We start from the raw sequence: 15,190 nt of genomic DNA, 5'->3' as shown, positions 1-15,190 counted from the left end.
CAGTAGAGGGTGGGCTGGATGATGAGTGGTATGGCCACCATCACCTGCTGCCTGTAAAGCAATTTGTTATAGAGTTGTCACTGTAAAATCCATAGCTCGTCCCAGGGTAAAGAAAGCAGGGGTCACATGTAATGAGGATCCCTTTTTGGCTCCAGATCTAGCTCTGACTACCAAAGAAGGACAAACAGCTGGGCAACAGAAAGAGCATGCTTGGTGACTGCACTGCATAGAATGCATGATGGGCCTTTGTTTTAGAATAAAGAATTTTTGGATTGTATGGTAACGTATTTCATAACTACATCCAAGCTCGCAGATCAGCCTTATTGCAGTGGCTGTCTGAGCTGAAGTATTTTTAGGCAGCTGCATTGTTATTGACCTTTACCTAGATCCAGCACTAACACCCATGGATTTGCACTGATTAAAATGACCTCTTGCACTTCATCTGCACACAGCAGGAACGTCGTATCTCTTCTCTGGGCCTATCTCTACCTGTCACGTATACTTAAGTGACTCACTGAAGTCTCGGGGACATGAGCTGAAAATGTCCTTGAGGTGGGTCAGATGATTCCAGACAAACCCGTCTCTGGACTGGGACTGTTGATATGAGCTGAACTACAAACATGCACTCTGGTGGCATTACAAGAGAGGTTCAAGTGCTTGGAACTAAGGGGAGGATATTTTACTCCCCTCTCCCTGCAGCACACGGCATGGAGGCATCTTCATTGACTTATTAATCATTTTCTAACATAGAGAGGCTATTATGGGCATAAGACCAAACATGGGAAAAACTGAACAAGAAAAGAAATGACAGAGATAAAGTGTGCCAAGGGACACCTAAGATGCCACATTTGTGTTTTAGAACTGTAAATTTAAATAACCAATTTAGGTCTGACCTTTGACTTAAGTGAAAGATTCAGATTTTTATTTCTGTCAATTCTGCTCACTTGTAAAGTTTCTCTGTTTAAGGGCCAGAAAATTCTTAATTTTGGTTTAAGTATCCTTTCCTCTCTCTTCAGGAAAATATATTTAGAAGCTTTTGCTTTCGTGAAAGAAATTAGCTTAAAATTAAGGCTTGGCACATAGTCTGAGCTGTTATGCCATTAATGCAAATAAACACTTCCATATGGGTGCAGTAGTATAAAACACAAGGTTTTAAGCAAAGTGATTGTTAGAAATCAACTCCTGTGGAATTGCAGTCATGGTGAAAATAAAACATATCCTTTCTGAAATAACCTAAATTTAGCCTCACATGCGCCAGGCAGATTCCCCAATACCACTATTTATGAAAGAAGGATTACAAGGAATTTAACAGTTTGTCAAAAAACAGCACCCTCAAAAATCCTAGATATATATAAAATAGCTAAAGCTTTTTTGTTTTAATGATAATGGTTTATCTTCTTTTCATTTTCATTAGAACTTTAATTAATCATCTAAACACTGAGCTGAAGAGGAACAGTTTTTGCCTCAAAATCCTCCAGTGTCTGCTGGAATGGTGAAGGTAAAGACAGATTTCATTCCGTGCATCAAAGTGGATCTAACATAATATTTTTGTCACATGGACAACAAAACCAGTGCTTGGCAGAAAGTCCTGCAACTCCTTCATTATTGCTATCGGTATCTTTAGTGGCTGATCCACTAAAGAGCAACTGTCTCTTCGTTCATTTTGGAGAAACTTCTGGTTTTCTGAATGTTTGTTTTGTCCCATATTTTCTCAAATTACTGAGAACTGCTTTAGCTGTGTGGCGTTATGCATAAGGCTGTATATTATTTTTACACTATTTTCCTGATAAACACATTTGTACAATACAATGAGAGGAATAATTAACAACTGCTTTTCATTGCCTGATTTTGATTCTGATAATACAGAGGTAGCCCGAAACACCAAAAGCTAGGAAGGTGAAAAAACAAAACAAAACAAAAATGACAAGAAAAGAAAACACAAAAAATATGCTTAAAAGTCTGGGAACTATTCAATCTGTGGAAGGATGCTTACAGTGTCGTGATCTGTGTTTTTCTGTGTTTATTTCTGAGTTTTCGGTGTCCTTGAGTCTCTTCATTGTCCTATCTCCCCTCCATTACTCCCAGGTGTGTCTAGTTCCCTGATTACCTCCTGTGTATTTATGCTGTGTTTTGATTGTTGATTCTATGTTGCATTGTGTTTCTGTGTTTGTAATGATGTAAAGCACTTTGAAATGCCTTGCTGCTGAAATGTGCCATACAAATAAAATTTGATTGATTGATTGATTGATTTAGTGTCACCTGTGTGTCTGTGTCTTTGTCGGGTCCTCGTCTAATGTCCTCAGTGAGTGATGTCAGTCCATTCGTTTGCTACGTTGCTACCTGTGTAGCTGCTGGGGTTTTGGACTTTTTTGGATTTCTATTTACCTATTCTCACCATTAAAATCACCATTTCCATTTCTACCTGGGTCTCAAGCGCCTGCCTCACCACCAACACCACAGCTCATGACAGAAGGACCCGACCAGACCGAGGTGAGGAAGCAGCTCATGGCTCAGCAGGACCAGGAGGTATGGATCCAGCAGCAGTTGGAGCTGGCTCAGCCGGATCTCTACAGGGACGTAGAGATCCTGCCATCTCCGCTGCTGCTGGAAGAAATGGATCTCGAATCGGATTATGATCTGTCGTATAGCCTACACCAGTCTGTCTTCCTGTCCTCCGGTAACCTGTGCTACCAGTGCTGAGCTTTGTTTTCCCGCTCTGCTGTGCTGACAGGGTTTTTTTCTTTTTTTTTTTTTTTTTTTTTTTTTTTTTTACTGTTTTGGATATTCAGACATTTTCATCATTAAACTCCGTTTTTTCACCTGGATCCTCAGCGTCTGCCACTCCACCTCACACCGCACCTCATGACATACAAAGTTTGTGTTGAAAACAGAATTTTGTTTGCTAAAGTTCATCACACTTTAAAATGATTTTCAGTTCAAATCAAATTTACAACCGCTGTTTGTAATTTTTGAAGTCAGGGCAGGGTGAGGGAAGAAGTGAGGGGTGGCGCACAGCTGACGCACCAAAGCAGAACGCTGCGCCTCTCTGAGCGCATCTTCTTTCCCGGCTGCTGGTGGAAAGGCGAGCACTGGATCTGTCCCAGTTTCAGATATTCATCCCACTGGACTGTGTTATTAGTTGAGTCTGTCGATTTTGAGTCCCTCCAACTTTTCTGAGCTTCATCTTGAGGCGCAACCGGGGAACTAAACCTAATCCCATATATTGGCGACGGCGCACTTAATATCACACATTACGATCAATCTCTAGTGCCAATGAAGGTGGTTACAGATGTGCTGATCCAAACTTCGCTCTAATTATAGTCTTTGGAAAGCTAATGGAGAGTGAAACCACTTTTTCCTCGTTGTGAAATTCTTTTTATCCGCCGATGATGGACGGCGGACAGTCACCGGGGACTTTCACATCTGACTGTACGTCTTTTACCAACACATGAGAAGAGGAGTTATGATTTCCCCAATGAACACCAGGAGCATATCAGGCAACAGCAGTGCGATGGCGATTAGAAATGGGTCAAAGAGGCAACATCATGCCAAGCCCATTTTTATTCTGCTCCTACTCATTTTCACACCCAGAGTTGATTCATCGTGGTGGTGAGTGAGATCTTGAAGCATTATTTTTGAACTTATGTAACTGGACATGTAAAATACAAATTTAATGTAGCTGCTGCAAAATTTTTTGATTTATCTTTTTGGGGGGGAGATGGGTTGAGGGGGAATTTATTCACATCCCTGTAAATTAAAGTAAAAATAAATTAAAGTTATTTTTTTGAGTAATTCAATTTCAAATTAAAACTCTCATGGCACACATGATTATGGGCTGCAGCTAATAAAAACCTAAAATTCAGTTTATCATCAAATTTAAATATTGAATAAGGACAACAAATGTCAAAGAAAAGTTCTGGTCAATCAAGCACAGTGATACTGTAGTCATTAGGCAGGGTAAGGTGCCAAGTCCAAGTATTGTCAAATTTCCTTGTAGAGAGCTGCTCAGTGACAAGATTCTGCTAGGACAAGCATGTAAAGACTTGGATTTCCGAATGAAATGCAAAACAATCTTCAATCAGAAAATTGTTTTTTGACCACGGAACAACAGCTTTGTCCTTTTTCTCCTCAGTTCATGTACGGTGCTTTGGATGTTGTTTCAGGTTCAGGCATGGCCTAAGATGATTGACACAGTTATAGCCTACATCCTGACTCCTGAAACCAGACGTCGGCTGTAGCCCACACCTTGTGAATCTCCCTTGTGGTGTGGCATGGCTTTGTTTCACAATTCTCCGAAAGGTTCCTGTTACTCATGCATCATTCTCTATTACACAATTTCCCTTCCACACAACTTTCCATCAGTGTGCTTGGACACAGCCCTCTGTTAACAGTCAGCTTCTTTAGCAATGATCTTTTGAAGCTTACTCTCCTTGTGGACTGTCTGCTGGATAACTGTGAAGTCATCAGTCGTCCCCAGGATTATATAGGTTGTATTATGGACATAACATAACATTGTGTCAGAAACATCTCTGTATGGTGCTATGTAAAGGCCAAATAATCTATTATATCAAATAAATACTATATATATATATAACTTTGTGTGTGAATTTCCATTGATTAGCTACTAAAACTATTCTAGTTCATCTACTTTATCTATATATGTACACTCTCCCATGTCTTTAAAAGATCTTTGACTTTGTATAGAAATGTCTTGGATGTGTGTTTATGTTATTCTTCTGCATGTCACTTCACACTGAGATATTCCCTGCAGCAGCGTTCTGAAGATTAATGGTGTGAAGAGAGGTTCCCCTATCCACCGCTCAAGCTCAGAGTATAGGTAGCAGGTGCAGGCAGTGGTGCATGAGTGAATGCCCCTTGAAGATTTCTCTTATGGATTTTAAATGCCCTCAAAAGAAGAAAAAAAAATCCTGGAGAATAACCAGCACCTTTAATCCAATCTACCCTGAAATTACACCTGCAAGAAAATGGAATTTCATGAGCTTTTAGCTTTCCTAATCTCTTTCCTGTTATTTTAGTGATACTTCTATATTCCTTTTTTAATAGTGTCACAGTTAAAAAATGCTGAATGATAAAGTACAGGTACAACAAACTGTTCTGTTCTCAGTTTCATGCAAACAGACACAGTGTCTGTTTGCATGAACAGACACTTTAGTCAGTTTTATTTTTTGCCAGTATCTGCTTGCTGTTGTTTTAACAACTAAAGTAATTAAGATGATCACCATAAGTCTCCCTATAGGAATAGCTCCCCACTTTCTTGTTCTCTGTGTCCTCTTGGAAACACTCGGGGCTCTTTCTGTACATCATACAATATAAACACAATAAGCATAAGTCGTGCCTCTGTTTCGTTTTATTGCTCTGGCAGATTGTCACGGTCAGAATGGGAAAGTACAGCCATAACAGGAGTGGAAACAGCCCGCTTGGTCTGTTTCTGTTTCAGTGGCCCGGCGACACAAATGGGGCTGCGATTAAGCATCAGGATGATATCCGGAAGGAGAACAGAGCTTAAAGGGGCCAAAACAGGGAGAGAGAGGAGAGGGGTACGTAGTGCGGCCATATGGTTGATCTGAGCTCTCACTTATACTGGAGATGGCTGCCCTCTTGTTCAAGTGAAGCCCACCAACAATGCCACCATTTGATCCATACTCTTATGGGCTGCTGACAAACTCAGGGATAATAAACAGAAAGCAAAATTATTAATAGGAAGTCAAACATTTTTATGTGAATTTGTTTTTCTTTTATTTTTCCTTTTTTGTTGCTCTTTTTCAGTTGGAGTTTCCCATAGCTGCCTGAACATCCAATCATATCAAACAACAAACAAACTTAAACAATGAACATTTTTACTTTTTATCTTGACATTCAAGTTTGCATGTTCATAATTCAGTTTAAACTTTTGCTAAAATAAAATATAGCTGTATAAAATCAAACACTTTATATAGCAAAGTGAATTGAGAACATAATTAGTGGAAGAATCAATAGTTTTTTCTTCTTCCAAACTCACTTCATCCTGTGAAAGACTTATGTAGTTAAGTGCATTATCTACATGCACATATACAGCACCCCTGGTAAAATGTACGAAACAGCCTGGCAGTAAATTGCTAAAATAGCGACTCTGTCACCCTAGGATATAACTCTTCATTGTTCGTCATGGCTTGAGTTGCTTTAAACATTTTAATAAAGAGATTAGAAAATTTAGGCTTGCTTCTTGTAGTCATTTCCTGATTTATGAAGATACATACATTTGGCTTGCTTGGTATATTTTCTAATCTTTCCCATTTTGAAGTGTTGCTAAAACAAGTGAGACATCAGATCATGGGAACAGATGATGAAAAACTTATTCTGACACCAGTGATTTTGTCTAAACAATTATTTCACAATGTTGGAATAATTTTCTCAATTGAATGAATGCATTCAAAGGTTAGAATTTTCAATGATTTTTGTTCTTTCAGTGTAAGATTACTCGAATGCAATAAAATATGAATTTATTCTTATGCCTTTCATGTAGCTTCCCCAGGATTTCCAAAAATGTGGCAGGTGCTGTATTACATAAGAGTACAAGTTTAATTGCTAGAAATTAAACCTGTAAGCTGGAGTTTGAAAACATTTGACCTGATCAAATTTATTCATAATGAGACTTCTGTGTTATTTCTTGGGATAGAAAACTTTGATATAAACAGATCATATTTCTTAAATATGAGTAATGTGTCCAGCCACCCATCAGACATTTAAGTGCCTCATAAGTTTGTTAGGCAGATTGCTTTCCATTAGATTTTTACATCATATAAAATATATGAATAGTTTTGTAACCCAACATCCAAACATTGTTGTCTTAGCCAACTCAAAAAATAAGGAGAAAGCAAAAGTTAATCTGCAGCAACAATCGCAAAGTGACAAGTGTCACCCTGATAAAACACTGTGCTCACTTTTCATTTGCATCGTCTGTGTCCCCAGGTACATCGGAGCACTGGGTGCTCGGGTGATCTGTGACAACATTCCCGGCCTGGTGAACAAGCAGCGGCAGCTCTGCCAGCGGCACCCGGACCTGATGCAGTCCATTAGCGAGGGGGCCAACGAGTGGATCAAAGAGTGCCAGCACCAGTTCAGATACCACCGCTGGAACTGCAGCACGCTGGACCGCGATCACACTGTGTTTGGCAGGGTGATGTTGCAAAGTGAGTCTGAGATTTTTCTCAGCCTGCTGCTGTGCGACAGTGGCTGCTTATGTAGTTGACGCTTGAGTTCCTTTTCATCAGAAAAGCCGCATGAGTAAAGAATAAACTCTAAATCAACTTTATCCTGGAATACAAACAGAAGGAGAAAGTGTTGTGGGGGTATTTTTCCATCTCTGGAATGAAAGAAGATTGGGAAAGTGAATGTTCTCCAAAAACAAGAAGCAGATTGAGAGATCCACACTGGTGATGTATAAACAGTAATAGAAGATGTAAATATTTGGGTAGATGTATCTGGCAGCCAGACAAAGCTTCACTCCCTGACATATCGCCTGTGCTTTGCCTCATTGCGTGAGCAGGAATGAGAACAGGAGGAGGGTGGAACAGCCAGACCAAATAACCCCCAGAATCTCCTCTTGTCTGAAATGAAAACACAGTTCAGAGACCCAGAAAGCCCCACGTCTGTTCAAATTGAAAAAAAACCCCCAAAACAAAACAAAACAAAAAAGAAAACAGAAAAAAAAGTAAAAGGAAAATTGTTTGGCATGACACTGTTGCCACAACTTTGTCTGGTCCATCTAGAACAAATGGACTGATAATGCACTCCTACTTAAAATATACAGACAAAAGGTTCCTGTATTTCAAACTAAATACTAAGTAATTCAAATCCTAAAGTAGAACAAAATGACTAAAGGTGAGTTAGGGTATTAAAAAGGACATTTAAGACAATCAAATAAAAAGTGCTGTCTTTTTCTCTAACGCTCAGATATGTTTCTCCATACAGGCAGCAGAGAAGCAGCATTTGTTTACGCCATTTCTTCAGCTGGAGTGGTCTACGCCATTACAAGGGCCTGCAGTCAGGGCGATCTTAAAATCTGCAACTGTGACAGTCTCAAGCGGGGTCAAGCAAGAGACGACAAGGGCTACTTTGACTGGGGTGGCTGTAGCGATAACATCAACTATGGCATCAAATTTGCCAAGGCCTTCGTGGATGCTAGAGAAAAGATGGTGAAGGATGCGCGAGCGCTGATGAACCTCCACAACAACCGATGCGGTCGGATGGTGAGCAGCAGCAGATCTAATTTTAGAATTACAACTTTTGATGCAAGTCAGAAAATAAATTACGTTTCCTAATTGTGTTTTGAGACAAGTCAAATACTTTGAATACTGTGAAATAATTCAATATTTTTTCATGGGCTTCAGGTAAGTCAAGTTTGTTAGTCAATCAAGCAAAGTAACACCCTGGTCATTAAACCACTGTCAAAGGTACCATACCTCAACAGTGGGTGCAGGTGCCAAGTCTTTCTGGAAAATTAAATCAGCATCTCCATAAAGCTTGTCATCAGAAAAAAACATGAAGCACCCTAAAATATGCAAGTAGATAGCTGTTAACTGTGGAATTCAAAGACAATGGACCAAAACTAGCAGATGATAAAGCACGGCAAATCATCATTGTCTGTGGAAACTTTACACTAAACAGCAATGTGGATTCTCCAGACTCTGGGACCTTGATTTCAAAATGAAATTCACCTCTTACATTTATCTGAAAAGAGGACTTTCAACCACTTAACAAATGTTCAGTTCTTTTTCTCTTCAGCTCAGCAAGTATGAGATGTCTGATGTATTCTCTAGTTGAGGAATGGCTTGACATGAGAAATGAGACATCTGTTGCCCATGTCTGTTACCCACAATGCATAAGGTCTGAATGTGCTGACTCTAGCCTCAATTCATTCCTTGTGAAGCTCTGTCTGCAATTATTTTTATTGCTGATGCACCTTTTTCTTCATAACTCTGTGAACAACCAGTTTCTTTAGCAATGATTTTTTTTTGTTTGTGGCTTATTCTCCTTGTTGAGGGTGTCAATGAATGTCTCCCGAATATCTGACAGGTTAGTAGTCTTGCCCATGACTGTACAACTTACTGACCTAGAAAGAGATCATTTAGAGTTTTGTTGCTTTGAGTTTATTAGCTGATTAGGTTGTACCATCATGAATGTCAAATATTGGACTTTTCCACAATATTCATTTTTTATAAGACACCAAATTCTGAGTTTGTATGATAGATAAGCCATAACAAACAAAAATGCAAGAAATAAAAGTTGGAAAAAGTTCACTCAATGTGTGATGGATCTATAAATTATACGAGTTTCACTTTAGGAAATTAGCATAAAAAACTGGACATGTACCGGTACTTGTATATGAAAATAAGTGAAAGGGACAAAATGATTATTATTTAAAAGTTAGAGTTGTCAATTGCTTATTTTGTTTAATAGTTGCAAAATTCCTTCACATATACTGTAGTCATTTTTTATAACACATTCTTGATTATGATTGACTATTAAGATAACTAACAATTTGTCACATGGCTTGATAAAAATAGTTGAAATTATGTCCAAAATCACAAATATTCCACAACCTAACCTCCTTAATGAGAATGTAGGAAATACTGTGTTTATATATTTACGACTGCAGACTAAGAGTAAGATACAGAGTTTATTGATCTTTTAAGATCCTAAATGTGATCTTAAACGATTACATTTAGGATATAAATTCAGTTCTAAATAGAGTTAACAGCAGAGCTGATTACACCAGCCGGCAACATCAACAGCTTAACACCCTGTCACCTCTGACCCATGCTCTAGGCAGTGAAGCGCTTTATGAAGCTGGAGTGCAAGTGTCACGGGGTCAGTGGTTCCTGTTCTCTGAGAACCTGTTGGCTGGCTATGTCTGACTTCAGGCGAACCGGGGACTACCTTCGGAAGAAGTACAACACGGCCATTGAAGTGACGATGAACCAGGATGGGACTGGCTTTAGGGTGGCTGACAGGGACTTCCAGGGAACCACCAAGAATGAACTGGTGTATGTGGAGAACTCCCCAGATTACTGTGTCAGGGACCGGATGGCAGGTAAGTAAATGAGTTACAATTTATTGCAAGTTGTTTTTGATGAACAATTTTTGAAAAGGTTGGTTCAAAATGGCCAAATTGATTTAAAACAACTGTATACTGTGATATTAAAGTCTCATACTTTGGGGATCATGAATTTATTTCAGAAAATCAATTCAAAAACTGAAACTCATATTAATCAGAGTGATATATAAAATGGTAATTTTATTCTATTAATATGGCTTGCAGCTTATAAAAACTAAAAGCTTCACCTGACTGTGGAGAATTTCTCAGAAAATCTGAATATTACAAAAAGCCAATAAGAAAAATATGACTTTTTATGGAAATGTCTAGCCTACTGAAATATATATCCATTTAGTGTGCAGTTTAGGCAATATACAACGAAATGCAACATCCATTTGAAAAGAGGATATTGAGGCTCGCAACAGTCTAGTTTCTTTTCTCCTTAGCCCAGGTAAGACACTTGTGAAGTGTCTGGTTCAGAAAGACCTTACTCCAAGGAATGTGACATGCGTTGCTCATATTCTAGCTATGTCTGTTTATGCATATTCTTAAAGCAATGAGGATCTGAAAAGCTTGAAAAAAAGATTTCCCTGGACCTTTGGTATTTCTTTAAAACATAGGGAAAAAACATAATCTAGATTTTCTTTGAAACACTGTTTTGAAAAATGACAAACAGATGGTGAATCATGCACTACTTAAAAAAAAAATGGGTAGAAATCCATCCTCTCAAGTCTTGAATTCCTCCACAGCTTAAAGTTCAATAATTTGACCTCTCACATCTCCTTTAATTCCTGATGTTTGCTTTGCCTGGTTGTCAGATCCATCCCCTTCAGTAGACCGTGACGGAGTTCACTGTTAGCAGATTAGATGAGGTTAGCATGTGCAGGGGACGTGATGGCACTGATTTTACAAATTCCTCTGCTCCTTCCAGCATTTAGCTTGGTTGCACTTTGACTCAAAGGGACATGCTGTCTTACCTTGTAAAAAAAAAGTTAACTTAATAGTGGTCGTTGACTTACCTTACCTATCTGATGCTAAGATTTTCCACTTTAGTATATGACCACAATCTGAAACTATTCTGCCTGGTAGACTGAACCTTCTGGAATAGTGAGGGAAAAGTGGTATTTTGGTTTGGCCAACTGGCAGGATTACTTGTTAAGTAGTTTTTAAACATTTTATTTTGTGGAATGCCAACAATTCCATAATAAATAAATTGTGAGATCTATGCTGAGGTATGTTACATTTAGTCATGGTTTTTGATACGATGATGTTCCATATCTGGATGGTGGGACCGCTTGGAAGTAGCCCAGGCACAGGTCTGTCAGTTGTGCCCTGACCAAATTAATATTGTTTTTTGAGCATGTCCGGTCAATAAGAAATTGTTGCCCCCCTGTATTATGCAGAATGAAATCTTTGCAAAAAAATATATATTTATATATCGCTATGCAATGCAGCATGTTGATGACATATGATATACAGACACAAGTGTATTTTTTTGTGTCTGTAAAATATACACTGGTCAGTCCAGAGTTTGATAACTGTACACTGAACAAGGCTTTTCTTTTTCAAAAAACATTGACGTTTATGAAACACTTTTTTGGGTAACACTGTTAAAGCATGTGGCTAATTAATATGTTGAATTGTTTACTATAACTTTCCTTCTCATTAACCACACCAGTCACAGACAGGTGTAGGATGCATGCTGGGTCTTGGTGTTCAGGGTTTTGTGAATATTTTGTCACATAAAACATTCTGAAATGTGAAGTTGTATTTTCATCACACATAAGGAACAATCGAGTTTTCTTCAAATGGGGTTATAGTTATCTGTTCAATATCTCATATGCAGTCAGAAAGATCCCACTTTGAAGAGAATTGGAGTACTATTGAGTGCTTTCTTCTGCAGAAAAACTAATGATCAGTGGAAACTATTTAATGTAACCTCCTTCAGTTCAAAGTTTCTAAATTATTTGGTCATTATGACAAATCAGGCATTTATTCTCTTCTCATCACAGGCTCTTTGGGGACAGCTGGCAGAGTGTGCAACAAGTCCTCAAGAGGCACAGATGGCTGTGAGGTCATGTGCTGTGGACGAGGCTACGACACCATGCGCGTCAAACGTGTTACCAAGTGTGAATGCAAGTTCAAGTGGTGCTGCGCAGTGGAGTGCAAAGACTGTGAGGACGTAGTGGACATTCACACCTGCAAACCGCACAAGAGGCCCGATTGGTTGGACATAACTTAGCAAAAAGGCATGGCCAAAAACAGCCGGAATAGGCTCAAGGACTTGCTCTAAAGATTCCTATAAGTGGGATCTTGTGACTGCAAAGGCTTTGTCGTTTGATGCTTTGATCCTTCTCCATGCAAGGACCTCCTAAACCTTGAGAGGAGGAAAGAAACTGGAAAAGAAGTGCATTGAACAGTTTACAACAAGACCATTTATGACACTTTTGTTATTAAATGGTTGAATATATTATAAAACTATTATATTTAGATCTTTGACACAATGCATTCTTATCTGAAGATGGGAGACATAGCCATAATAACAGAAATACCGGATCTAAAGTAACAGAAGAAAAGTGCTGCTGACAATGTCTCATTTATAATTGACGATAGACATGCATGTTGTTGTTTTTAGTCTAGATATCTGAGAATTGGAAATGTATTGGTTGGCAAAATAGCTTACATGGGGGCAGTAAAACCGATAATTTTATCTTACAACAAAAATCATGTTTAGACAGTATTGCCTTTCAGAGATATTGTAATTGATTAATAATTCAGGGTCATATGTTGCCAGAGCCTTATCCAATCCTGAGTAAGTAGTGGGAAGGTGATTTCAGCGAGTGGCCAAAAAGTTGTTTCTTTTTTGTTTGAGGGAATTTCTTGTTAACAATTATCAGGGATGTTAAAGACAAGAGACTCTGAAAGACTATGTTTTTGGCGGAAATTAAGATTTCTTTTTTTATCCAGTTATTAAGACTCATTTGAGAAAACAATGGTGATCTCATCTTAAGACAGTTTGTGACGAACCTTATGAACTGTCAGTACTTTATGAAGAATGGATTTGTCATCAGTGGCTTATTACAGTTCCAAAGCTGAGTAAGTTTAAACGCTAGAGAAGTTGGTGTCGAGTAGTTTTCAATGTTCATGCATTTAAGGCTGCCTTAAATAATGACAAAATGTGAAGCAATAGATTCTGGGATTAATTGCTGTTCAGGACAGTAGAATAGACTGAAAACTGGTCCATTTCCAAAATTGGAAAGAACTTGTTTTATTATTAATTATAAAACTGCTTACCATTAAACATTTTTTGCAAGTAGCTCCCAACCAACTCAAATTTATCTGATACAGGAAAATTACAAGGGTACTACTGATATAATGTAGCACATACCTTTCATGTTACCTCTATATGTAAACAGAATTCTGAAATAAATAAATTATAATATTTCTATCCATCCAACCATTGTCTTGTCTGAGATTGGGTTGCAGACGTAACAGATCAGAAGATGCATACCTCTCCATGGCCAAACCCTTCAGTCTACTCTATGAGGCCACATTGTACTCCCATGACTGTAGGATCACATTTGTCCTCAGACGCAGGTACTGCTTTGGGAGTCTCCTTCAAGAGGAGCATGAACTGAAAACTTCAAAAAGGACATCTGATGACTCCTTTTTAAGTGAAGAAGTAACTAACTGGTTTTCTTCCAGGATTGTTGCGCATTTAGCACCGTCCACCCTCCCTGTAATGAGCTTCCCTGACATGCGTTCCCACAGCATGATCCTGCCAGCTTATTTTACTGGTCTTTATGATACTGTTAGTTCAACAAAACTCTCAGGTGTCAGGTATTTATACTGAGATCAAATGACACATGGGGGTACTCTATTTACTAATTAGCTACCTTATGAAAGACCATTTCACAGAAATTAAAGGCATCAGATTAAATTGAGCTCAATGGTTATGTAAACCAGACTTTTCAGATCTTTTAAGTTGTTGCATATGAAACTTTTGTAATGCTCATTATAATCTTGTCTATGCAACTGTGCTTTTAGCCCAGTGCACAAGCACTTAGTCTCATACTGCTCCTTGAGGACTTACAACTTTCAGGAAATGAGCCAAAACATTACAAAAACCATTGTAATGGCTCAAGATCTTAAATATGACAGCCTAACATCTGGTAAAGCAGCAGTGTTAGGCCTTCTCAAACACAAGTCTTTAGAAGGGTTTATGGATCTAAATGAATTTGACAACAAGCTACGAACATTAAAAATGAAGAAATTGTTTCAAGACCACGCAATGTGAACAACAGCCAAGAGAAAGTGCTTTAAACAAAGCCAAATGATACACCAAGTCAAAAGTCAATTACAAGTAAAATAGTCTGTTTTCAATTTCTTTAGTAGTCTGAGGTGGGTTCGTTTCTCTTACAGATTAGAAAGGTGAAAGTTGTAAGCAATAACTTCTGACTAATTAAAAACGCTCCTGGGTTTGCACTGATCTGTATTAAAAGTTCAGCTTTTGAATATCTTAATGAAGACATTTTAAATTTAGGTATTTTGTCATTCAGCAAAATTAATTTTATCTGATGATGAAATTGTTCAGGTTGGACTGAGGCCAGATTCTTTTGTCCAAGTGAAGCTTTGGGCCAGGAGGAAATAGGGGAAAGGTCTTGAAGTATACCTGACAAGTCTGTATACTTTGTCTGTGTCTCTGTGAGTAAAGTAGTCTTGTGATCAGAAGGTTGTAGGTTCAGTTCCAGCTTCCTTTTGCCACATGTCGATGTGCTACTGGGCAAGGCACTTAACCCCAAGTTGTCTACCAATCTGCGTATCGGTGTATGAATGTGACTCTAGTGTAAAGCGCTTTGAGTGGTCACAATGACTGGAAAATGCTATACAAGTTCAGTCTATTTACTATTTTAGATGCAATTTACATTTGCAAAGGTCATCTAGAAATATTTGACTGATTTTATACTAAGTCACACTTCTTTTATTACCAATAAAGACCTTATGGTATCCTTAAGGATACAAAGCTCCTTTGATACTTTAGCTTTATGACTGTGGCATTCAGAGGACAAAATAATGAAGCTTAATGTCTTGATT

General features: G+C 38.4%; 1 protein-coding gene across 1 annotated transcript; it reads left to right on the top strand.

Moving 5' to 3' along the window:
• Window positions 1-3,017: 3,017 nt before the first annotated feature.
• LOC114135701 (protein Wnt-2b-A-like) lies at window positions 3,018-13,553 on the top strand. Its single transcript, XM_028003209.1, has 5 exons — window positions 3,018-3,609; window positions 6,970-7,190; window positions 7,972-8,249; window positions 9,829-10,093; window positions 12,109-13,553. The coding sequence occupies exons 1-5, from the start codon at window positions 3,449-3,451 to the stop codon at window positions 12,336-12,338; spliced, it is 1,155 nt and encodes a 384-aa protein (XP_027859010.1). The 5' UTR covers window positions 3,018-3,448; the 3' UTR covers window positions 12,339-13,553.
• The last annotated feature ends 1,637 nt before the right edge of the window (window positions 13,554-15,190 follow it).

This window comes from Xiphophorus couchianus, chromosome 20 (genome assembly GCF_001444195.1).
Source record: "Xiphophorus couchianus chromosome 20, X_couchianus-1.0, whole genome shotgun sequence".
Lineage (NCBI taxonomy): Eukaryota > Metazoa > Chordata > Actinopteri > Cyprinodontiformes > Poeciliidae > Xiphophorus > Xiphophorus couchianus.
The sequence above is the reverse complement of the archived record's forward strand: the minus strand, read 5'-3'. Positions and strand labels throughout refer to the sequence as shown.